The sequence below is a fragment of the Natator depressus genome, chromosome 4 (assembly GCF_965152275.1).
Source record: "Natator depressus isolate rNatDep1 chromosome 4, rNatDep2.hap1, whole genome shotgun sequence".
In the NCBI taxonomy this organism is placed as follows: domain Eukaryota; kingdom Metazoa; phylum Chordata; order Testudines; family Cheloniidae; genus Natator; species Natator depressus.
The window spans coordinates 111327365-111353478 of NC_134237.1; the positions used below are offsets into that span (position 1 = coordinate 111327365).

Below are 26114 nucleotides of genomic sequence, written 5' to 3' on the forward strand. Positions count from 1 at the left end.
TGGCACTTACCTCCGGCGGCTCCCAGTTGGTGTTGCAGCGGGGCTGCAGCTAAGGCAGGCTCCCTGCCTGCCCCTGCCCCATGCCACTTCCAGAAGGGGCCAATGCACCCCTGCGGCCCCTGTGTGTGTGGGGGGGGGCGGGGGGCACCTGGCTCCACGTGCTGCTCCTGCCTGCAAGCACTACTCCTGCAGCTCCCATTGGCTGCCGTTTCCTGTTCCCAGTCAATGGGAGCTGTGAGGGTGGTGCTTGCAGGTAGGAGCAGTACGTGGAGAGCTCTGCTGGCCACTTCTGGGAGTGCGCCGCCAGAGATTGCGACCGACTGGGACAGTCTCCAGGATCGACCAGTTGATCGCGGTCGACCAATTGGTGACCACTGTCCTAAACTGTATCAGGGACATCTCAGGGACCATTGCCAGTCCACGGACCAGTCGTTGAGAAACACTGACCCAGATCACTTTGTACAACTGACCCGTCCTTATTAATCTCTCTACCATTTTTTTTGTGTTATCTGCTCATTTGCCAACAATGATTTTATATTTTCTTCCAATTCGTCGAAAAAGATGTTGGCTAGCACTGGGATCTCACTCGAAGCACCCCAGTTGGATGATGACTCCACATTTAGTTACTTTTTGAGATCTGTCAGCCATTTTTAATACATTTAATATATGCTGCATTGATTTTTTTAGTCAGTGGTGGACAGTACTAAGTCAAATGTCTTTAAAGAAGTCTAAGTATATTATGTCAACACAGTTCGCAAAAGGTAAGCTATTGCATCTGTACCTCCTCTCGTGGGTATTAAATATGATTAGCATTCACCTTGCTTTGTCCAGTCTTATGTGGCATAGAAATACTGAAAAGCTGTGGGGCTGGGATCTGCATTGGATCCCTCACTCCAGTTGAGGAAAAAGGATTGTCCCTTCCAATCATCCTGTGCATGTCCTCTACATCCATCTCTTGTATTCAGGTATTGGTAACCATGGTATTGCACCCAAGTTAATAATGCAACTTCTAAGCTTTCACCCAGTTGAATGAGACTTTGCAAAACAATGTCTCGTCCAACTGACGAGAAAAAATGTAAAAAAGAAAGGGGGGGGTGGCAGGCTCATGTACTAGGACCTGAAGGACTGGATTCCGCGGTATGAGTGCCTTCTGCTCCCCTTGAGTATCTCCCAAAACGTTTCAGAAGTGACCCCTTAACATAGATAGTACACTTGACTCCTGCAACTGGTTCTGCATAAACTCCAGGGCCGTGTGGCCTCCTTGATGTCAGCAGTGCAGAGATGCGGGCTGCTGTTCCCAACGTCAGCAAAACTTGCTAACACTCCTATACTTAATTGAGGGCCAGCTGTTACCCGTTCAATGCCTGCGGGGCGGTTCCCCTGAGCCTGAGGCTCTCCTGCACGGACTGTGGGGAGAGCCAGGGCAGCAACCCTTGCATGGTACGCCAGGGGACCCATGGGGTGGGAACAAGTGGGATTCCCCCTCCCCTCCAACCCTCCGCGGGAGTAGGGGCTGGCCGGAGATGGGGCCCGCAGCCCGGCGAGGCAGCCCCGCCAAGGGGCGCAGGCTGCAGCCGGCCCCGCCCGCCCACGTGCGTTACCACCCCCTAGCGTTAGCTCTTTGCGGAGCCTGGTGCGGACGGGGCCTGAGCCGGGACCAGGGAAGCCAGCGGCGGGGGGCGGCGCCCCAGTGTTGCCCTCACGGCTTAGCGCCGCCCCCCCCAAGCTCCTGGGGAGCGGCCCGTCAGCAAACAGGCGGCTCACGCTGCGAAGCGCGAGCACGGCCCCTGTCACGTGCCGGGGGGCCAGGGCTGCTCCCAGCGCGGCCTCGGCGGGTTGGGGCATGCGCAGAGCGGTTGTCGCTGCCGCGGCGAGTGCTGCTGCTGGCGCTGGGCACGGCGAGTCTCTATGGGGAGAACATGGCTCCCTTCCCCGACGAGGTGGATGTCTTCACGGCTCCGCACTGGCGGATGAAGCAGCTGGTCGGGCTCTACTGCGACAAGGTACCGGGCGGGAGGAGCGGGGAGTCAGCGGCCGGAGTGGGGTGGGACCTACACGCCCCCTGGGGAGGATTTACTAACTGCGCAGCTGTCACCGCCCCTCCCCCCGGGATAGGGCAGGGGCATGCGGCCCTCGCGGGCTGCCGAGCCCCTCGCTCCGGCTCCGTCCCCAGGCGGCCGCTGCCGCTTCTTGCGCCAGCCCCGCGAGCACGGCAACTTCCGCCTGCCCCAGCAGAAGTAACTGCGTCTGCTTCCCGCCGGCTCCTCCTCCTCCCGGCAGCAGGGCTGTCCTGCCCGCGGGGGTGGGGGGCGGTGTCCCCGTCCCCGTCCCCTTCCTTCCTCCTCCTCCCCCCCCCGCATCAGCTCTCTCCTCCCCAGTGTGCGCTTCCCACCCCCCGCTCCCCGAAAGCCCCCAGCAAGACTCTGCTGGTGTTTCCCAGCCGGGAGGAACGGAGCTTTTCTTGGCGCCTCCCACCCGTCTCGCTTCATAAGAGGAGGCGACACACGTACCAGGGTTCCAATTTTGGAGTTGGGGCTACAGGGCCCTGTGCAGGTATCCGTGTCCCATGCGAGGACCCACTGCAGGATTAGGGTCTATTTGTGACATGTCTATGAAGTGAACTTCTCAAAGATAAAAAGGCTCACTCTTTACACTGAAAAGCTTTCAGTTTTATAAATCTGAGGTTCCCAAACTGTGGTCTGCCAACCCAGGGGCGGCCTGCAGAGCAGCTGCTGGCATCGCTTGCTGGTGATGTTGACTTTTCTCATTTGATGCTGCAAAACTCCATTCATGGTCACTTTAAGAATACATTAAATACTTTCTTAATGTTGTTTCCCCGTGTAAGTAACCTCTCTAGTTTCCACGGCCATGTTATATGGTCACAATTGATCTGCCTGTTGTGAGAGGCCAGTCTGGTGGTCTGTACTATTTCAGGTACAGGCCGTGTGGAGGGGGAGGGGGTTTGTGAGACAATCTCTAAAATGTTCTCCATGCTATGAAAAAGTTTGAGAACTCCCTACTGGAAAACACAGCCTTTGAGTACTGTTGATGTAGTAGACCTTAACACTCTTTTCTATTGGTCTTGGAATGTTCACACAATTTTATTAATGTATTTGTTTTTTCAAGATTTCTACAAAGTTTTTACTAAATTAATCAGACCGTCCTAAAAGCAAGCTGTAGTGATGCTGAACTGGTTGGACAGGAGTGTAGGTTGTCAAATATTGACAGAATCTTGAATTCAACTGTCCTGTCTTGTGCGAGTTTACTTTCTAATTTTCCAACATTTTCATGCAATAAACCGTGGCCCAACTTTTACAAAATACATATGGAGGGCAAATCTGGATTTACCATTTTAAGTGATAGAAGAGAAGGAAGATATGTAAGATTGTGTCCTGTTAGCCACATTTCAGCTGCTTCTTTATCTGAACTCAACCTCTGACCTTTGTATTTGCGATCAGTCATGTTGGCTAGATAGTGGAAAAGTTCCTAGCTGCTCAGAATTGTTTTTTGACTTCTGCTCTTATGAGGTTACAGATCTTTGTTAATCAGATCAGATAAGGCTTTGCTGTATGGATTATTCATAATTATTCTCAGGTTGTCTTTCATGTTCTACCAATCATGTCAATTTTGATTCTTTTAGTTTTCACTAATATTTGTTTACATTATATGTTAACCTGTACATTTTTAAATCTGTCTGGAGGAGCACATTAGAGGAAAGATGCTTTGATCATTTCTTTAACTTAATAAATTGCCCTCAATGTAGTGTCTTTACTTTTAGTTCTTACAACATAATCACAGGTTAATCTTTGCCAAATTTTGAGGTGAAAAATGCTCCTGACTGAAACTGAAATGCTGCTGGAAGGCTTGGATTAGGGATTTTCATGATTAAATTGTGGCTACGTTTTTGTGGCAACAGAAGCATTGAAAATATTTCACTATTAAGGTTATCAAAATAATCAACATTCTGATCTTCTGTTTCAAAAGACAAAATTTTGTTGAATGACACACCTTGATTGTGAAGAAACTGATTTTTTTTCTGCACTTGAGATGAGCCCAAATCATTTCTGTCTTGCTGCGTAACACATCTTAACAATATTTGCATTTTACTTTAGAAAAATTCTTTCCATTATCTTAGTTCTCACTCACTTCCTTTCATTTCATTCAACTGTAGGCATGTTGAGTCAGAAACTCATGCAGTGATATTTGGTAATAACTAAACTCTCTAAGCAAGAGAATACAGTGTTGATCAGGAGCTTTCACACTTAACTGGTTTTAGAATGAGAAACAACCGCCAAGCAAATTCAATGCTACTAAGACAGAAAAATAATATGAGTTAACTATATAGAATGATGTTTATATAAAACCACATTATTAGGTGTCCTGCAGTCCTTACAGAAGATTCTAGCTTTAAGTAAATCGGGCCTCCTTACAATTCACAACTTCATTTGTTATCCCTTCTTCAACAGCCCAAGACTGTTGAATCCACTCACTAGCCATGTCCCTTACCATTCTCAGTGACTACATTAATTCCTTTTCCCATCTTGGTTTCTGGACCATTCTAAAACTTCTCATTATGCTTATTAGAAAATAACACTGATTTCATCATTTCTCTTTGATCTCTTTAGAATATTTTCATTCACACATGAAAATTGCAGCCAGTTTCTAATATAAAATGTGTTGTTCCCCTGTAAGTCAGAGGTCTAGAACATGGGAGAAACCAGCGAACCTGCTGTAATCCAGTGTTTCAGAGTAGTAGCCGTGTTAGCCTGTTTCCACAAAAAGAAAAGGAGGACTTGTGGCTCTAAGGTGCCACAAGTCCTCCTTTTCTTTTTACTGTAATAAGTGTTTCAGAATCATCCCCTTCCCTGGCTCCCCACAACCCTGTCTCCTTCCACCCTCAAATCCTCCTAAGCAGCAACTGGTACCTCAGCTCTCTTCTCCCCCTCCCTCCAAAGCTGTCTAGCAGCAAAAAATGTTCTCACCTCTTTAGATCCCTTTTTCCTCCCCACTCTATCATTTTCTATCCTTCCAGCCCACCTGCAGCTCTAGATTGTCCTCATCCCAGCCACAGCAGTCTCTTGTTTTCTCCTATAGTCACTCAACATTTCATTTTCCCCCTGCCTTTTGCCTTCCCTGGCTCTAGCCTCAACAGCTTCTCCTTTGCCCAGCTTCATTCCCAGCAGTTATAGCTTTAGCAGGGCCTCCCTTCCTCCATAACCACCCTACTTCCAGTAGTAATGGCCTCATCGCGATCTCTGCTTCTGCCCTCAGTAGTAGTAAGAGGAGAGAAGAGAAGCTGCAGTCCTCTAAAAGTGGGAGGGTATAATTAGTGTCTTGCAGTATTTATTCAGTTATTATGCAATTATCCCACAGCACCTGCATAATCTCTGCAAAGTAAACCCTGACTTTAATGAGTTATTTCAATTTGTTAGAGTATCTTTGTTTTCAGTATGTTTTTGCAGTTAGTGTCTCCCAAAATGGGAGATTAAGCAAAAGTGGGGTATTTTCTCAGTGTCCCCTTTCAATATGACTGACTATCTTGGAGACCTGCATTAGGGAATTGTCTGACAAAGGGAGACAGAAACATTCTTGCAGCTTCTGTAATGGTGAGTCACCATAGCAGTGGAAACATGCCCTGGTACTGCTTTCTTCTCACCCCTGATCCTCATCCTTCATACACATTCAATATAGAGACTAAAAGCTTTGTCTATAAATTATTAGATCTGTTAGTTACTAGTGTAGTTCCCCCAGTGAAACTATAGTGTAGACAAAGCTAAGGCATCACAGTGGTAAAAATAGCTGAGCCATATGTTCACTATAGTTTCCGCTGTTAGAGCGGCACCTGTTGAGAATTAGGCCTTTGCAAAATCCTTGTGTAGACACATCCCAATAGTCTCTCATGCTACTGAGAGAGGTTCAAACATGAAACCAAAATGAGTTGCTGTGCTGGATTTTCAGTGCAAGACTGCACCCAGTTGATAGTTACTTTGCTTTGGGTAGTTCTGTCCAACAGCTGCATTGGTATATGATGCAAAATATCCTCCTAGAAAATCAGCAGACTTACTGAAATGTTTGTTTCCATCTCTGCTGTGCTCCACCCAACCTTTGCAATTATCTGCATGATCATCAGCCCTTCTAAAACAACAATGTTGTTTGCCTTAATCTTTATTTGTTCAAATGTAGTGGCTTTTTATTAAACTTTACTAAAGCCTTTAATGGAATCGCAGAGCAATTGATAATTTTATGTGCAAAAGATGATAGCCTTGTATCTACTGAGTTACAGGCTGTGAGATTGTGAGTTCTATTTAGAGTTCTGTCATGGACTTGGAACAAATCCTGTCCTGCATATCCCAGCATGCATAGCGTAGGATGGGCTGCTTTGACTTATGGTGGCTTGTTGCATCTGAATAGTTGGGAGTGTTAGGTGCATTAGCCGGTTCTCTTACCATTCATCTGGCACCAATGTGCTTGGGGATGGGGAGGTAATATGCTGTCTTAGTGCTCCAGTTATTTCTGATGACTGGTTAAAGTGGCTTTGCAGCCCCTAGAAGTTGAGCTACTGTAAAGATTCCACCATGGAGCCCAGAATCAGGCCCTTTGTGTGTGACCTTGAGCCTTGTCCTTATTCTGTTCCTCAGTTTCTTCATCTGTAAGATGGAAATAATAGTATTTAGCCACTGCACAAGGGAGTTATGATGATAAATTCACTAATGCCTGTAAAGTGCTTTGAATTACACACACATTCTAGTGTTTCATAAAATTAGAACATTGAGAATTATTGAATATGTTAAAAGGCTAGTTGATAGTCTAATGACTTCTAAGATTTAAGATACTGTTCTACTATGAGAAGTAGTATGTTAAAATTAGGCTTGGTAGAATTTGATTTAATGTATAGCTGTTGGTAAAGATCGATTTCAGCTGACACACACAACCCCCCCGAACAGTTGATAACAGTGGGCGTACCTACGGATTGGGTGGCGTTGGCCATGGAAGGAGCCCTCTGTTGCCTTGCTGTCACAGGAGTGAGGGAACAGCACCATTACAGTGGAGTGGCAGAGGGCTCCCTGCATGGCTCTGGGGCAGGCACAAGGTACTGGGGAGGCTGCAGTTCTCCTGGCCTAGTGGGGCAGAGGCTTCTGGCCAGGACTGTGCAAGGAAGAGTCCTTGTTATCCCTGGCCGCAGAGGAGACCACCATCGGCAGGAGTCATTCAGTAGCAGGGTGGCTTCCGTGCAGCTGGGGATTTGTCCTCCTATTCACTCATTCAGCTGTGCCCTGCCAAGACCCCAGCCTTCCTCACACCTTGTGCCTGGAGGGAACCTGTATCACCAGCCCTGTGGCCTGGCAGGCACACCTCTGCAGTTCCGCTGTCATGGCCCCACTCATTCATTCATTAGCCATGAGTGTGGGAGCTGTCCCTGGGCAGGAAGAGTTTAGCATTGGTATGGCCTCCACCCTGGCCAGGACTCGTCATCCTCCTTCAAGTCCTGATTGGGGGGTCTGTACTCAAGGCCAGAACAACTGCAGCCTCCCCTGCACCTTGTGCCCTGGTGTCTTGGGCCCCTTGGCTGCACAGGGAGTCCCCTGCTGCAGCATTGTCAGCATTGCCCTAACCCTGATCCCAACTCTACCCCCCACAACTGTAAAAATAAATATAGTTAAAAACAGGAAAAAAAAAAAACCCTTAAATATAAATTGATAAAAATAATCTAAATTAGAAAAAAAATCAAGTTCTGCCAAGACAAAATTCTAGTTTATTCATAACTGCTTGCTGGTTGTATCAAAGCTGTATCTAGCTATGGTGACTAAAATACGCTTTTACTGTTTTTTTAAATCATGTTAAGTTTTCTGAGCCAACAAGCGTAGTCAGAGTAGTTGGAATCCATTCTTTCTCAGTCATTGGCAGTATAGTTATTTACTAAGTTTCAGTTGCAGGGCCAATCAGTTATATCTGTAAAAATTACTAAGAGCAAATGTATTGAGCTCCATGGGTGTCAATAGGGGCATTATTTGGTCTATTGAAAACTTTAATTGTGGTGATATGTGCGAAGGAAAGAACACAGCCTTGACTTTCAGATTCCAGGCTGAGTTTGCATGTCTGCTGCTTAGTTCAGAAGTAAAAAAGTTTTTGAGAAAAAAATCTACTTCATATGAAAATTCAGACAAGAAAACAGTGTCTTATGATGCAATCTTTAGTCACTTTTCACACTTCAGCTGCACTTTACATAATTCTGTTCTGGGGTAAAACAAAATTTATGGAAGAATAAAGTAATCTGCCCATCTCTTTTCTTCATATTTTTATTGTTTTACCTGAACTGGTCAACTACCAACTAGAAGAAGATCTTTTCTTTTTAAGATCAGAGCAATGTGTCTGTGTCTAGATAATATGACCTACCCAATTTAGGCTTTGGGAGTGTTGTAATAAATTGCATGACAATATTATTTGGTGATAGAAAAGCAAGCTTTTTCTTCTTCCCTTCCCCTTCCTGCTGTTGGGATTGGAAATAATAGCTCTAAGGATATGTCTACGTTATGGAGACTGTACTGGCAAAGCAATGCTCGCATAGCCCTGTAGTGTAGATGCAGCCTCTGCATAGAGAAGCGGTTTTTCTGTTGCTGTGGGAACGTCACCTCTCCAAAAGTTAGCTACATTGACAGAAGCACTTGGGAGTATACTGGCATAATTATGTTGATTGGGGTGGGGTTTTTTCACTCCCCGACTGATGTAGCTGTGCAGATGTAATTTTTAAGGGTACAGTAGGCTTGGTTTATGCTTAAACTTTAGATCGACCTAGTTATGTCATTTAGGTGTGTGAAAAATTCACGCTCTTGAATGCCATGGTTAGGCTGATGTAACCTCCAGTGTAGATGTGGCTAGGTCGACAGAAGGGCTGGTCTACGCTGAAAACTGACATCAACATAGCATGTGTCTCAGGGCTGTGAAAAATCTACACCCCCTCAGAGACGTAGCTATGTCCACCTAACCCCTGGTATAGACAGTGCTAGGTCAATGGACGAATTGTTCTGTTGACCTAGCTAACACCTCTCGGGGAGGTGGATTAGCTACAGCAATGGGAGAATCTTATTCCTGGAGGAATTCTGTGCCAAAAAAATTAAAAATTCTATGCACAGTATTTTAAAATTCTGCATATTTTGTCAGAATAACACAATATAATCACACCAGTTTCAATTATTTGGTAATTTATTTCAAAATACCTCTCCAGGTATGTTTGTAACAATATAGACGACAAAAAAGATTCCGGAAATGATTTTTGACACACATTCCTTACTAGGCATATTAATACAGAACTTTGAGAAATAATTCATTTAAACTACAATACAGAAACACGTTTCGTGCACCTCCTCAGAAGCAGTGCAGAGATTTGGGGGAGTCAGGGCTAACCGAGGAGCTGAAGGAGAGGGAAGTAATTGCTGGGAGTCTGGGTGTGAACTTGGAGGGTTGTTGGGTGGGAGGGAGAAGTGGGGGGGGGGATTGTTAGAGAGCCTCCCCCATGCAGACCCCGGCCGACCAGTAGCCCCTTTCATTCAGTCAGACACGTGTCCCTGCACCCCATTCAGCTGCCCCTCCTGCCCCCGGCCCCATGTGTCCCTGCACCCCTACTTAAGCACTCCTCCCCCCTCCCGCTCTCTGGCCCTGCACTCCCGTCCCTGTCCCCATGTGGCCTTCCACCCTTGCTCATTCAGCCTGCACTCCAGTCTGCCCCCCCAGCCTGTCTGAACTCCAGTCTGTGACCCCTCCCCCAGCAGCCTCATGGGCCCCATGCTGTCCGTCCCCTCATATCCTGTGCCTCTTGATATGGCCCCATAGGTAGAGCGCTGTGAGGAATGCAGCCTCTTCTCTTCCCTATCCGCAGTTAGGGCTGCTCTTGCCAGGGAGCAGCTGCTCTCTGTTCTGGTGCAACAGCAGCCCCTGGTCGGTGAAAGGCATAACTACAGCACTTCTCCAGCTGAATGTATTTTCTGCCGGGGTGGGAGGGCAGAGAATCTGTGGGGGACATGAATTCTGCGCATACGCAGTGGCACAGAATTTCCCCGGGAGTAGAATCTCTCCTGTTGTTGTAGTGTGTGTCTACATTGAGGCGTTACAGTGGCACAACTGCAGTATAGTAGCTGTGCTTCTCTTGGGGTTTAAGTGTGGACATACCTCTGGTTACCACTGCTCAGGGACGTTGATTACCTACATTGATGGAAGGAAATCTTTCTGTCAGTACAGGAAGCATTTACACCATGGGCACTACTAGTTAAAGTTGCAGCTATGCCGCTGTACTACCCAACACTCTTACAGCATTGTGAATCGACCTGTGTACTTATCTGGCCTCCATCACTGTATCTGAATGCCTCTCAAATCTTAGATATGTACATGGTATTTATCCTTATCAACATCCTTGTTGGGTAGGGAAGTGCTGCTGTTCCTATTTTACAGACGAGGGAACTGAGGCACAGAGATAGTAAATGACTTGCTCAAAGGAATTCTGTGGCAGAGTCAGAAATTGAACCTAGATTTCCTCAGCTACCATCCTAGTCCAGTGCCTCAACCACAGGGCCATCCTTCCTCTCTGGTGAGCTTATGCCATCACTACTACCTTTTACTAACACATGACACCCAGAGTATGAAATTGACTAGTCTGTCTTTGTCATCCAAGATGAATGAAATGTTGAAAGTGTAAGGAAAATCCTCATTATTTAAGAATCCACTTCATAAATTCAGGTGGTGCTAGAGGACTAGGTAAGGGAAAATTTTAAAATGAGTTCAGTGCTTTTTCAGCTTGGAGTGCTATACTCCTTTATCTAGGAGAAGTGTGGTTATTAGAGAGAGCTCAAGAAGGAGAGACAGGAACTGCTAAATTCTAATCCTGGCTCTGCCACTGACTTGCTGTGTAGCCTTGTACTTGATCTCACACCTTCCCCTCTGTAAAACAGGGATAATAATTCTTTACGCTGGGATGCTACTAGGATTATCTTCCTAATTGTCCAGAGTCTTGATATGTAGAGTGCTACATGCATTTTAATTATTGATCTTACCGGCATTGTTTTGCATTGAGTCATCCTCCTTCCAAGTGCCAAAAAAAGGTGTGGTGACTATATTGTAAGGAGAAACGTAGCAGTTTTCTTACAAAAGTTTGTGTGCTAAGGGTCTTTGTTTGGTCTTGCCTTTTTATCTGTTGTATTTAGATAGTCTTTGGATTTTGCCCATCTTCTCCCAACCTTATCGTGAGATTGACTTTGACATCTAAATGAACTAGATGTCTTTCTGATGACTGGTTTGGAGAAATCCAAAGGTTTCTAGGGTTTTTGTCTCCTATCCTGTCTACTGTCAGTTTTTGAACTGGACAACTGGGATATGTCTATACTGCAGCTAGGAGCAATCCTCCCAGTCCAGGTAGATGGACTCACGTGAGTGTGCAGTGTTCTCTCTAATTTTTCCCTCGCACGTGCGGAATAAATTTTGTTTTGTGCACCAATATGGAGATCATGTGTCATACATCACCTCCATATTGGTGCACATAATAAAATTCAAGTGGCGGGGGTGGGGCCGAGGGGTTTGGAGTGTGGTAGGGGACTCAGGGCTGGGGCAGAGGGTTGGAATGTGGGGGGGTGAGGACTCTGGCTGGGGGTGCGGGCCCTGGGGTGGGGCCAGGGATCGGGGCTTTGGGGTGCAGGTGGCCCCAGGGCTACAGCGGGGAAAGAAGAACCAACCCCCCCCCCCCCCCCGCACTCTCTCCCTGCAGCAGCACCTGGGTTGTGGGGGAGAGGTTTCTCTTCCCACTGTGGCGGGGCTGTGGTCATGGGATAGGTGCCACTCTCCTGGCTGCAGCAGGTCCACGGCTGGGCTGGGTTGGGTTGGGGCCAAGGGAGGGACGCCTCTCCCCCCTCCAGCCGCAGCAAGTCCAGGGCTGGGTTCGGGCCAGGGGAGGGGTGCCTCTTGCTACGGCCAGTCCGGGGCTGAGGGAGAAGCATCTCTCCCCCACCACAGCCTTGAGCACCTGAGCAGCATGTAATAGGTTGCTGTGTGGCCACGCAGTGTACAGCCTGGGGGATCTCAAGTCTTTGCAAAGGGTAAAAGGTGGTATAGCCCATGGCCAGAGTGAAAAGTCCTGAGACTACCCTGGACTGAAAGAAATACTGCAGTAGACAGGGAGACTGATTCCCTCCATCCCCTAATCTCAGAATTTTTCTAAAGAGAAGGGTTTCTAGGAGCCAAGATCTCATTTTTATTTGTATTTGGGGCAGCCACCTTGTAATAATGTAGAATGAAATGTATATATTTCTGGTGTACATATTTGTCCTTAATCTGTTCAGCTAAAATATATTAAAAGAAGTTTAACTTTATCCTGTTGTCTACTTCTATTGAGGTTAGGTAAACTTCAAATATGTGACAGAATCAATGCGCTCATTTCCACACTACAGCTTGTAATGCATTGAAGGGGATGCTGACCTGGAGTTGCATAACTAGTCAGGCACTCAACATGTTTCACTTGCATCACTAGTGGTTGCCAAGAAAGTGACAATACGGCGCTGGAAACTAGAAACACATACGTACCACTTTTACAGAATTTGAATTGCCTTGTAAATTATGGGAAAGATTGCATACATAAGAAATAACTATTAGTTTAGGTGTGACAGTATCATCATTACTGTTGCATATGTAGGCTCCCCTGTACCTATTTCTCATGATTAAGTAAATATTTCTGTTGTTGCTCTTTTCCCCTAAAGTCTTGATCTTTTGTTATCGATGTCGTGCAGGAACATGTGCTCAAGTCTCATGCTGGGTAATATATTATTAAATCTAAATAAAACTTTATGCAGCATTATGATTGCATTTCCTTTTATGAATGTAAAATCTTCTGTGTTATGACTCGCATAGCAATTCTAACACAACGTATATGATATTTAGTATGTTTCAGGCTAACTTTTTTGGTTTGATAGCCATCAACCCACCAGAAATCTTAACTGTCATCTCTAAATATTTGATGTTACAAGCCTCAAGTCCTTCCAAATTATCACATACTGACTACCCAGAGGAATAAAAGCTCTTTCTGAAGTAAATTCAAAGGACGAGGATGCTGAAGCCTCATCAGTGAGGTCTGGGACAAATATTAGATGAAGGGCATAGATCAGTTTCCTGGCTGCTAGGTAAGGAAAAAGTGTAGGGATTTCTGCCAGGAATGCTGGCCCAGAGCCCTGGCTGATGGCTTATATTGGTTTCTGGCTGATAGATGTCCGATGTCCACACTAGTTGATTGAAGGGAGAAGAAACTTCGTTGTCTTTTTTTGTTGCTCCAAGGAGGAGTCGGGCTCAGATACTCTTCCTTGTGCCTAGCGGCCAGGAGGATATCTACCCATCTCCCAGCTTTTTTTTTTCTTTTTTTTTCTTCATGGAAAGTAGCTCCCATGAATAACTCCATTGCCTGTCTCTGTAACTATTCATAGCTTTCGTAGGGAATAGCAGTGTGTGTGTGTTGACAGTTTTATTGCTTCCTATAGGATTTTGAATAGCAGCACTGGTACTGACCAGTCGATTAATTTCGTTGTGCAATTGGCAAAACTGAGATAAATGTCTACATTTTACATGAACAATCTTTTAAAAACTAGAACATGTAGTTTTTATTAAATGAAAACTTAAACTGAAAAAAAAAAAATTGGCTTAGTTTCCACAATTTGCTAGGGAAAGCTTTCAACTTACCACTTACAAGTACAGTCCCCCTCTGCTCCTGTGTCTTTGTTTAGGATTACAGTTGTCTAAGAGAATCAATGTATTTCTTGCATCCAGTATATGATGATGGAAGATATTAAAATAAAAATGCAAATGTCCTGAATGCTTAATAATACTTCCTTCATTAAAAGTTTTTTTATCAAAAATGTTTTCATTGTTAGGATGATCTTAATTGTTCATTTCCAGACTCCACAGGATTTGTACTTTTTTTTTAAAAAAATTTTAATTTTTATTTTTCCCTTTAAATATAATTTTGAATGTGCTGTCTTTCTCGCTCTCTTTGCTAAAACTGAAAATTTGTTATTTCAAGGGATTTTCCTACTATAGAGTTTATTCCAAGGGTTCTCAAACTTCATTGCACTGCAACTCCTTTCTGACAACAAAAATTGCCAGAAAGGGGGGACCGAAGCCTTGGGCGGCGGGGATTGAGCAGCCTCAAGACCATCCCTGACAGGTGTTTTTCCAGCCTGCTCTTAAAAATCCCCAATGATAGAGATTCCACAACCTCCCTAGGCAATTTATTCCAGTGCTTAACCACTCTGACAGTTAGGAAGTTTTTCCTAATGTCCAACCTAAACCGCCCTGGCTGCAATTTAAGCCCATTGCTTCTTGGCCTATCCTCCGAGGTTAAGAACAACAATTTTTCTCCCTCCTCCTCGTAACAACCTTTTATGTACTTGAAAACTGTTATCATGTCCCCTCTGTTTTCTCTTTTCCAGACTAAACAAACCCAGTTTTTTCAATCTTCCCTCATAGGTCATGTTTTCTAGACCTTTACTCATTTTTGTTGCTCTTCTCTGGACTTTCTCCAATTTGTCCACATCTTTCCTGAAATGTGGCGCCCAGAACTGGACACAATACTGCAGCTGAGGCCTAATCAGTGTGGAGTAGAGAGGAAGAATTACTTCTTGTGTCTTGCTTACAATACTCCTGCTAATACATTCCAGAATGATGTTTGCTTTTTTTTTTTTTTTTTTTTTTGCAACTGGGTTACACTGTTGACTCATATTTAGCTTGTGATCCACTCTGACCCCCAGATCCCTTTCCGCAGTACTCCTTCGTAGGCAGTCATTTCCATTTTGTATGTGTGCAACTGATTGTTCCTTCCTAAGTGGAGTACTTTGCATTTGTCCTTATTGAATTTCATCCTATATACTTCAGACCATTTCTCTAGTTTGTCCAGATCATTTTGAATTTTAATCTGTCCTCCAAAGCACTTGCAACCCCTCCGAGCTTGGTATCATCCGCAAACTTTATAAGTGTACTCTCTCTGCCATTATCTAAATCATTGATGAAAATATTGAACAGAATTGGACCCAGAACTGGTCCCTGCGGTACCCCACTTGTTACACCCTTCCAGCATGACTGTGAATCACTGATAACTACTCTCTGGGAGCAATTTTCCAACCAGTTATGCACCTACCTTATAGTAGCTCCATCTAGGTTGTATTTCCCTAGTTTGTTTATGAGAAGGTCATACAAGGCAGTATCAAAAGCCTTACTAAAGTCAAGATCTACCACATCTACCAATCTTCCCTTCTCTCTTCCACCCCCCTGCCCCCCGCCGGCTTGTTACCCTGTCAAAGAAAGCTATCAGGTTGGTTTGACACGATTCTTGATAAATCCATGCTGACTGTTATTTATCACCTTTCAGAGTAACAGCCGTGTTAGTCTGTATTCGCAAAAAGAAAAGGAGTCCTTGTGGCACCTTAGAGACTAACCAATTTATTTGAGCATAAGCTTTCGTGAGCCACAGCTCACTTCATCGGATGCATACTGTGGAAAGTGTAGAAGATCTCTTTATACACACAAAGCATGAAAAAATACCTCCCCCCACCCCACTCTCCTGCTGGTAATAGCTTATCTAAAGTGACCACTCTCCTTACAATGTGTATGATAATCAAGGTGGGCCATTTCCAGCACAAATCCAGGGTTTAACAAGAGCGTCTGGGGGGGAAAAAACAAGGGGAAATAGGTTACCTTGCATAATGACTTAGCCACTGCCAGTCTCTATTCAAGCCTAAGTTAATTGTATCCAATTTGCAAATGAATTCCAATTCAACAGTTTCTTGCTGGAGTCTGGATTTGAAGTTGTAATATCGCAACTTTCATGTTTGTAATCGCATGACCAGAGAGATTGAAGTGTTCTCCGACTGGTTTATGAATGTTATAATTCTTTTACGTAGAGACTGTCCAGTTTGACCAATGTACATGGCAGAGGGGCATTGCTGGCACATATCACATTGGTGGATGTGCAGGTGAACGAGCCTCTGATAGTGTGGCTGATGTGATTAGGCCCTGTGATGGTGTCCCCTGAATAGATATGTGGGCATAGTTGGCAACAGGCTTTGTTGCAAGGATAGGTTCCTGGGTTAGTGGTTCTGTTGTGTGGTATGTGGTTGCTGGTGAGTATTTGCTTCAGGTTGGGGGGCTGTCTGTAGGCCAGGACTGGCCTGTCTCCCAAGATTTGTGAGAGTGTTGGGTCATCCTTCAGGATAGGTTGTAGATCCTTAATAATGCGTTGGAGGGGTTTTAGTTGGGGGCTGAAGGTGACGGCTAGTGGCGTTTTGTTGTTTTCTTTGTTAGGCCTGTCCTGTAGCAGGTGACTTCTGGGAACTCTTCTGGCTGTGTCAATCTGTTTCTTCACTTCCGCAGGTGGGTATTGTAGTTGTAAGAATGCTTGATAGAGATCTTGTAGGTGTTTGTCTCTGTCTGAGGGGTTGGAGCAAATGCGGTTGTATCACAGAGCTTGGCTGTAGACGATGGATCGTGTGGTGTGGTCAGGGTGAAAGCTGGAGGCATGTAGGTAGGAATAGCGGTCAGTAGGTTTCCGGTATAGGGTGGTGTTTATGTGACCATTGTTTATTAGCACTGTAGTGTCCAGGAAGTGGATCTCTTGTGTGGACTGGACCAGGCTGAGGTTGATGGTGGGATGGAAATTGTTGAAATCATGGTGGAATTCCTCAAGGGCTTCTTTTCCATGGGTCCAGATGATGAAGATGTCATCAATGTAGCGCAAGTAGAGTAGGGGCATTAGGGGACGAGAGCTGAGGAAGCGTTGTTCTAAGTTAGCCATAAAAATGTTGGCTTACTGTGGGGCCATGTGGGTACCCATAGCAGTGCCGCTGATCTGAAGGTATACATTGTCCCCAAATGTAAAATAGTTATGGGTAAGGACAAAGTCACAAAGTTCAGCCACCAGGTTAGCCGAGACATTATCGGGGATAGTGTTCTTGATGGCTTGTAGTCCATCTTTGTGTGGAATGTTGGTGTAGAGGGCTTCTACATCCATAGTGGCCAGGATGGTGTTATCAGGAAGATCACCGATGGATTGTAGTTTCCTCAGGAAGTCAGTGGTGTCTCGAAGGTAGCTGGGAGTGCTGGTAGCGTAGGGCCTGAGGAGGGAGTCTACATAGCCAGACAATCCTGCTGTCAGGGTGCCAATGCCTGAGATGATGGGGCGCCCAGGATTTCCAGGTTTATGGATCTTGGGTAGTAGATAGAATATCCCAGGTCGGGGTTCCAGGGGTGTGTCTGTGCGGATTTAATCTTGTGCTTTTTCAGGGAGTTTCTTGAGTAAATGCTGTAGTTTCTTTTGGTAACTCTGTGGGATCAGAGGGTAATGGCTTGTAGAAAGTGGTGTTGGAGAGCTGCCAAGCAGCCTCTTGTTCATATTCCGACCTATTCATGATGACAACAGCACCTCCTTTGTCAGCCTTTTTGATTATGATGTTAGAGTTGTTTCTGAGGCTGTGGATGGCATTGTGTTCCGCACGGCTGAGGTTATGGGGCAAGTGATGCTGCTTTTCCACAATTTCAGCCCGTGCACGTCGGTGGAAGCATTTGAGTATTTGCTTCAGGTTGGGGGGCTGTCTTGGGAGACAGGCCAGTCCTTGCATCCGATGTATGCATCCGATGAAGTGAGCTGTAGCTCACGAAAGCTTATGCTCAAATAAATTGTTTAGTCTCTAAGGTGCCACAAGTACTCCTTTTCTTTTTGCGAATACAGACTAACACAGCTGTTACTCTGAAACCTTTAGATAAGCTATTACCAGCAGAGGAGAGGGGTGGGGGGAGGTATTTTTTCATGCTTTGTGTGTATAAAAAGATCTTCTACACTTTCCACAGTATGCATCCGATGAAGTGAGCTGTGGCTCACGAAAGCTTATGCTCAAATAAATTGGTTAGTCTCTAAGGTGCCACAAGGACTTTTCATTTATCACCTTATTATCTTCTAGGTGTTTGCAAATTGATTGCTTAATTATTTGCTCCATTATATGGTTCAGCTTCTTTAGTTTAGGTCAGGGGTGGCCAACCTGTGGCTCCGGAGCCACATGCAGCTCTTCAGAAGTTAATATGTGGCTCCTTGTATAGGCACCGACTCCGGGAATGGAGCTACAGGTACCAACTTTCCAAGGTGCTGGGGGGTGCTCACTGCTCAACCCCTGGCTCTGCCACAGGCCCTGCCCCCACTCCACCCCTTCCCACACCCTCCCCTGACCCACCATTCCCCGCCCCAGAGCCTGCTGCACACCATGAAATAGCTGATCGGGAGGGAGGGGAAGGCGCTGATTGGCAGGGCTGGCAGCCAGTGGGAGGCTCTGGGAGTGGGCAGGGAAGAGCTGATGTGGGGACAGCGGGTCTACTGACTTATTACTGTGGTTCTTTGGTAATGTACATTGGTAAATTCTGGCTCCTTCTCAGGCTCAGGTTGGCCACTCCTGGTTTTGGTGTAACGGGTTATTTACCCACTGAATTTAAAGCTGGGATGAGGGACAAACAGTGCATATGAGTAGAGCCCTACCAAATTCACGGTTTGGCTCCTGACCCAAAAAGATGTGGTGTGGGGGGGGGGTCGGGTCGGGTCACAAGATTATTTTGGCGGGGGAGGGTGTTGCAGTACTGCTACTCTTACTTCTGCACTGCTGCTGGCGGCGGTGCTGCCTTCAGAGCTGGGCAGCTGGAGAGCAGCGGCTGCTGGCTGGGCTTCCAGCCCTGAAGGCAGAGCTGCTGCCAGCAGCAGTGCAGAAGTAAGGATGGCATGATATGGTAGCGCTACCTTTACTTCTGCGCTGCTGCCTCCAGACCTGGGCCCTCAGTCAGCAGCCGCCACTCTCCGGCTGCCCAGCTCTGAAGGCAGCAGCGCAGAAGTAAGGGTGGAATGGTATGGTATTACCACCCTTACTTCTGTGCTGCTACTGGCAGGGCGTTGCCTTCAGAGCTGGGTACCTGACCAACTGTCACTGTTTTCCGGTTGCCTAGCTCTGAAGGTAGTGCAGAAATAAGGGTGGCAATACTGTGCCCCCCCCCCCCCAGATAACCTTGCAGTCCCCCTGCAACTCCCTTTTGGGTCAGGACCCCCAATTTGAGAAACACCAGTTCCCCCCCGCCCCCCCCCCCCCAAAATCTGTATAGTATAGGGTAAAAGCACACAAAAGACCAGATTTCACAGGGGGAGACCAGATTTCACCGTCGGAGATGCATTTTTCATGGCCATGAATTTGGTAGGGCCCTACATATGAGAAATGGGAGTTGCATATGCTACTTTAGATGCTAACTTGACTTGCAAGGATTTAAAAAAAAAAGAGGGAAAATTAGCCTCTCTTTCTTCTAGCTTTCCAAGACCAACTTCGCCAACAACAATGATTTTCGGGCTCTTCTGCAATCACTGTATGCCACATTCAAGGAATTTAAAATGCACGAGCAGATCGAAAATGAATACATCATTGGCTTACTTCAGCAGCGCAGTCGGACTGTGTATAACGTTCACTCGGACAACAAACTCTCCGAGATGCTTAGTCTCTTTGAGAAAGGGCTGAAGAATGTGAAGGTAAGCTTCCAAAAATAGGCTAAAAGAAATACTTGTTTAGCTTTTAATTGTGTAATAAGGGAAACTTGCTAAGAGTAGTCATTAGTCTGCTACTTCATTTATTTGATGAGAAACTTTAGAAAACAAAGAAGTAGATTATACTCAGGCTTTCTTAGCATGTTACTACAACTTTATGGTCTCAAGAAAAAAGAAAAAAGAAAAGGAGTACTTGTGGCACCTTAAATAAACTGGTTAGTCTCTAAGGTGCCACAAGTACTCCTTTTCTTTTTTCTTTTTACGAATACAGACTAACACGGCTGTTACTCTGAAACCTGTCTTTATGGTCTCAGTAAGCAGAAACTGCAGTGCAAGTTTCATCATTTAGCATAGCTGTTAAATGAATCTTTTTCTCTCTCTGATTTTATATATATAACTTGAACATAAATTATAAAGATTGTTAGAATTAAATATAAAGGAAGATATCGATATATTAGACAGATAAAAGATTAAAATGCTACAAAGCAAAACGCTACTGGCATGATATTTTTGTTGTAAAGAGAATAGTTATGAACACAGAGGAAAGCCTAGAAGATTACTAGTAAGTATTATCTCGGAGAAATTTTGGAGCCTTTCTTTGAAATCACAAAATGCAAACTTGAAAATTTAAAATGAGATTAATTTAACAACTATGTTACTTGATTAAATATACACTTCAGTTTCTGCTTACTGACACCATAAATCTTTTCATAACATGCCCCAAAAGCCTGAGTACTCTAATTCTTTGTTTTCTAAAGATATATATACACATCTCTTGTATGGAGGTAATTACATTTGTTATGGTCTTTTACTTCTGCTGTACTTGGCCCTCTAATCCATTTTGCACAGGACTGCTACTAACATTCAAATGCTGAGTAGCTGTAAATGCCATCTTTTTGGTTTGTTTTCAAATCAACCTTTGATAAATATTTTTTTCATTCCAAATGTGGAATTTCCCCTGCTGCGCCCTTCCCATTCTTCTTTTCCTTTAGCTCACTTTTTGGAATGAAAACTTGGGTCTCTATTCCATCATTTGACATCCTGTATTAAACTTGCCAAAGCAGATGCTCTGTAGTTATGTTAAAGATGTTAACTTATCGCTGTTGATCATAGTCACTAAATGTCGGTCTGGATACTCGGTCTCAGTAAAAGGAGTCAAGTAGACTACGTTTTTCTCTCCTTTTGTGTTTTTGTTGCTACAGTGTGTCAGAAAGGTAGACTTTTAGAACTCTGAACAGTATTTCTAAGGTTGTCATACTTTGGGAACTCCTTGTCCAATTCACCTCACATTGTGTAGAAATAGTTTACTTTGGCCCCTGGTGTAACCTGCCAGTGGAGGACAGTACATGTCACTGTGAAGCTGGGGTGGAGAAGGGTAGAATTGGGCTGATAGTGGAAACTCAGTGCAGCCTGTCCTAAGTGACCCTAGTTGTTTGATGCTGTTAAACCAAGCTCAGATTAAACAAAGTTTCATCTCTTACTTCTGAGTTTTGCCTATATAGGAAGTTGTTGTCAGACATATGTAACCTACATGTTTTGTACTACTGACTAGAGCTGGGAAGAAAACGTTTGTTTTGGGGGGGGGGGGGTGGGAATCACTGGCAGGTCTCAAAGATCGAAGGAAATTTTTTTTCAGGTGAACCCAAAACTCTTCTTTTTTTTTTTTTTGAGTTTTCAGTTAATCAAAAAGTTGGAAAACTTCAATTCATGTAAAAACAAAACAAAAAGCCCCTTTGATCCCAAATGAAACATTTTGTTTAAATTTTGGGCAGTTTTAACTATTTTTCAATAAAAGCATATGTAATGAATGGCTAGATTTACCAAAAAAACAAAACAAAACAAAAAAACAGAAGTGGGAATATCCCCACTATACCCAGTATCCTGGTGTTTAGGTCATTCACATGAGATGTGGGAGACCTACATTTGAAACCCTGCTCTGAAACAAGGACCTGAACCCAGGTCTTTCACATCCCAGGTGAGTTCTATACCCACCAGGCTATTAGCTCATTCTCTTGTGAGAACAGTTCCACTTAATATCAATAATTAATCATGAACTGGTCCAGAGAGAATGAGAAAATGGCTGTGTAACCTGGTGGTTAGGGCACTCACCTAGGACGGGGGACACCCAGGTTCCAGTCCCTGCTCCAGTGAATGTTTGTTTATACAGAGTGGAGTGGCTTCTACAGGGGAGACTGAGAAGGACCTACCCATAGTCTGGTGGCTAGGGAATTAACCTGGGATGTTGTAAATCTGGCTTCAAATCTCTCTGCTTCAGGATGGGGATTTAAACTTGCATGTCCCACATCCCAGGCGAGTGTCCTAACCACTGAATCTGAGGGCTATGAATCTAGCCTGACATTTCTGAAACAATTTGCTGAAATTGACATGACAAAGTAAGGAAATAACCATTTAACAACCAACCCCCATCTTCATCTTCTTGCTTCTCAGATATTGTCATCAATTTTTACTAGCTTCTCATGTAGAAAACTAACCTAAAAGGAGAAACGGGATTTTTGGGACAATTTTGGTAAATACTTTCCTAGAGCTATTTGATCTGGTTTGAATTAAACAGGTTGGACTGCACTTATGTTTTTCTCTGCAGTATTGTTATGTTAACTTTGAATAGATGCATTTGTTTGTAGAAATCAGTTTTAAGAAAAATGTAGAAATTAAGATTTCAGCATGTTTTCTCTCCTGTGTTAGTTTTTTTGTATTTGAGTCCATGACCACATTACTGATATTGGTTATCATACACTGTACTAGAAATTTCTCAGTCCACCTATTGGGTATTGTAGCTCAACAGAACAAGAATATTAGCCTTGCATTGTTTACTTTTCATTTCCAACAGAGGGAAAAAAACATACATAAATGGTAAAAATAAATAAATAAATAAATAAAAAATAAAAAAAATTTTTTGATGATGCAAGGTTGGGTTACTGCCTCCTTCCCGTACTATTGCGAAATGCACTGCAAAGAATTTCCTTCTGTCACAATCTGGACAGACTCCAGGGCCAGATTCTTATTACCGGAATACAGAAAGGGTAACATTCATAGATGAGAAAGGTCTGTTAGCAAATAAGCCACAACGTTTAAAGTAAAGTATTTATTTTAAAAACTGACTGTTTCAAAGTAAGTTTCTATATGGCACATTTAGTTAGTTATAAACTGCAAGTTGTGATTTAACTGGGATATTTGGTTAATTCATGTAGAGTTTATATAATTTAAAATACAAAGCTAAGCTAGTATATAACTTGTGCAGAATTTCCCATAGAACATGTAAATTTTTAGATTAAATTTATTACTTTAAACTTTTTTGGTGTGGCTGATTGGTAGGCTTTAATCTATAACAATCTTAATACTTTCATGTAAACCTTGCAATTACTTCAGAGTAGAAGTCAGATAATTCATGTGATGACAAAGTAGATTAGAATTACAATAATATAGTATTTGTTAATTTGACTAGCGATGGATTATTGACTTCTTATGAATTATTGATGTGAAATAGCAAAGAAGTGAACAAACAAGGTTAAAAAAATCAAGGATGCTTCATCACAGAATGTACTTTATTATGTTGACTAATGTAGTTTTGTTTTATTTGTGGTACTTTGCACAGTGTACTATGTTTTTTAAATAATGAAATTGTTAATATGAACATATAGCGTCTCTGAAAATTTTATGTGATCTGTTCTTCAGGATTTGTAGACCTTGGGTTAGCAAGGTTCTGCTATTTCTGATTAATGACATAATGCATTTTAGATTGCAACAGCAGAAATAAATTACAATTTTTCTAGTGCAGAAGACATCTACGAGAGTAAGAAATACGCAAATGATCTCTATACTAAAAGTTTTTAACCATTTTTAGTATGTTCTAAAAATTAACTCTGCCTTTCCAGAAGTGGTTGTATCTTGAGATCTATGGGAGATATGGGTCTACGTTTCAGTTCTTAAACCCTGTGGAGAGCTTTGTTGGTTAAATCATACTTTTTTCTTTTCAGAATGAATATGAACAGCTAAACTATGCTAAACAGCTGAAAGAGAGGTTGGAAGCCTTCACCAGGGATTTCCTTCCTCACATGAAAGAGGAGGAGGAGGTGGGTAGAACTCATCTCTTAAAGCTAAACCAGTTTTCTTATCTGAATGTTTTGAACTGCTGGTCTTCAGGTCCTGAGAACTGAAGAAGAGGTCTGTGTAAGCTTGAAATCTTGTCCCTTTTACCAATTGAAGTTGGTTGAATAAAAGATATTACTTCACCCATTTTGTCTCTAATATTTATTAAATAATTTAAAATTCCATGTATAGTGGAAGTCAAGTGGTTTTGGCATGACGAGTCTTTTTGATAAGAAGTATTTACACTGAGTGAATTGTACAGGATTTCACCCTAATTTTGGGTTAGAAATGAAGAATACATGGCATCTACTATAGAAGTTCAAGGCACGCTTACTTTTTATTTTATGGCTGATTTGATATATAGGTTGCCTCTTTTCCTCACTAGTAAATGGAACATGGAATTTTAAAGATATTTGAACAGTTTCTATAATTTAAACTTTCTGTATAAAATTATGGGAATAGTAAGTAACGTATTTGGACCATTTTAATTTGACAGTTTTGCTAGGTATTCATACTATGACTGGTATCTTAGGAATGCATTCTTTGTGTGTTAAAAAATATAACTATTTTTTCTTAAGGAATACCTTAAGTGTAATGAGAATATTTCATACAATGTGTATTTTTCTTTAATTTTAAACATAATGTCCAATTATTTTAAAATAGCCTCTCTAAAAGAAGATCCAGTAAAACAGGCCAAAGATCTACAAACTTTAAAATCAAAACCAAAAAATGTTTGATGCAATAAACCAGTGGCCCATGAATTAAGCAGCTTCTCTCAAGCTGCCATATATATTTGACATATACAGACTGGTATTGCCAATATGATTCTGTTTTATGTGTATCCAAAAATTGGGAAACATCCTCTGGAGAGACTAAACCTCCCAAATCTGCTCAAGAGAGTAGACCTCTCATGTATTATTAATAATAATACTTTAGTGTCTTCTACGTGAGGATCTTAATAATATCTTCTGAGTTAAACACGTACTCTTAGCTCCATTTAATATATGGGGAAACTGAAGAAACAAGACAGGTGTACACTAGAAATATAGGCCAACCCAGATATATCACTCAGGAGTGTGAAAAATCCACACCCTTGAGCAACGTAGTTAAACTGGCCTAAGTCCCCATGTAGACAGCACAAGATCCACAGAAGAATTCTTCCGTCGACCTAGCTGCTGCCTCTTGGGGAGAAGGATTACCTACACTGATGGGAGAACCCCTCCTGTGGAAGTAGGTAGTTGTCTGTACTGAAGTACTACAATGGCACCACTGTAGCATTTTAAATTTAGACAAGCCCACAATTTTACTTGACCAAGGCCATGCAATCAGCTGTTTGCAGATTTGGGATTAGAATTCGGGAATTTCAGATTCCTCACCTGGCATTCATTACCGTGCATCATGTTGCTCCTTTTGTAATTCCTGTTGTAAACCTTAAATAAGAAAAGTTTTATATGTATCATTTTGAATACATTGTGGCAGCAGTGTGGTTTTTGTTTAGTTGCGGATAACTGGCATTTATTGGTTTAGGTTTTTCAGCCCATGTTGATGGAATATTTTACTTATGAAGAATTGAAGGACATTAAAAAGAAAGTTATTGATCAACACTGCTCACAGAAGGAAGCTGCGGAACTTGTTAGAGGTCTTAGCCTTTGGAATCAGCTGAAGAGCTCTGTGGATGAGAAAACAGATCAAGGTGAACCATTTTTAATTAAACTGAATGCAATTTTAAATTTGCAAGTATAATCCACTAAAATCACTCCAGTGAAGAGTTGTCACTGTACATTTGTTGAATGCTTTTACATGCTTAGTTGTTAGAAAACGGTGTCTGTCTTCAAAATTGCAGTGATATTTTGGGAAGAATATTGCTGTTGTAGATTTTTAGAAGTTTCGATGTGGGTGTGTACTCAAGCATATCTCGTTCTTCCCCTGGCGATGCTTTGTCCAAATTATAGCAAACATGCACAGTCTGGTGTTTAACTTTTATTTTCACGCTTCAATTTCAGATTGTATTTTCTTTTTCCAGACCCTGCTTTCACTGCCCGGTTGAGGGCAGGGGTCTGGAGGTTTCTCAGTGTATATCTTCAACAGAGCAGAAGTTAAGTCAGCTGACAGTATCCCAGGTAATAGAACTCCCCCTTGGCCTTCCTTGTCCAAGGAGCCAAAATGGGAGGATAAGCAGGGAAGGAGAGGGTCGGAAAAACGTTTCTGCAAGATGAATGACCGAACAAAGTGAAACTTCATCGTCACTTTTAGAATGAAATTCGGACAATTCTGAAACACCACCTTGCTTTTCCTTTATGAAACTTAGTATAGGATGGTTCACTTGATAAGGGCCTGTTGCCCATTTAATTTGAATGTTAGAGCATCAATACAATTTTCAATGTAAAAAATACTCATAGCTGAGAAGGTGGCCTAGTCAGCTTGGTAG

The 26114-nt window shown here is 43.3% G+C and overlaps 1 protein-coding gene across 1 annotated transcript in view; it reads left to right on the forward strand.

Moving 5' to 3' along the window:
• Positions 1-1786: 1786 nt before the first annotated feature.
• FBXL5 (F-box and leucine rich repeat protein 5) overlaps positions 1787-26114 on the forward strand; it is a 63763-nt gene continuing 39435 nt past the window's right edge. The window contains exons 1-4 of the mRNA XM_074951659.1: positions 1787-2003; positions 19349-19564; positions 23575-23670; positions 25214-25379. Of these exons, the coding sequence (XP_074807760.1) occupies positions 1920-2003; positions 19349-19564; positions 23575-23670; positions 25214-25379 (562 nt within the window). The 5' untranslated portion in view covers positions 1787-1919. The remainder of the gene's footprint in view (positions 2004-19348; positions 19565-23574; positions 23671-25213; positions 25380-26114) is intronic.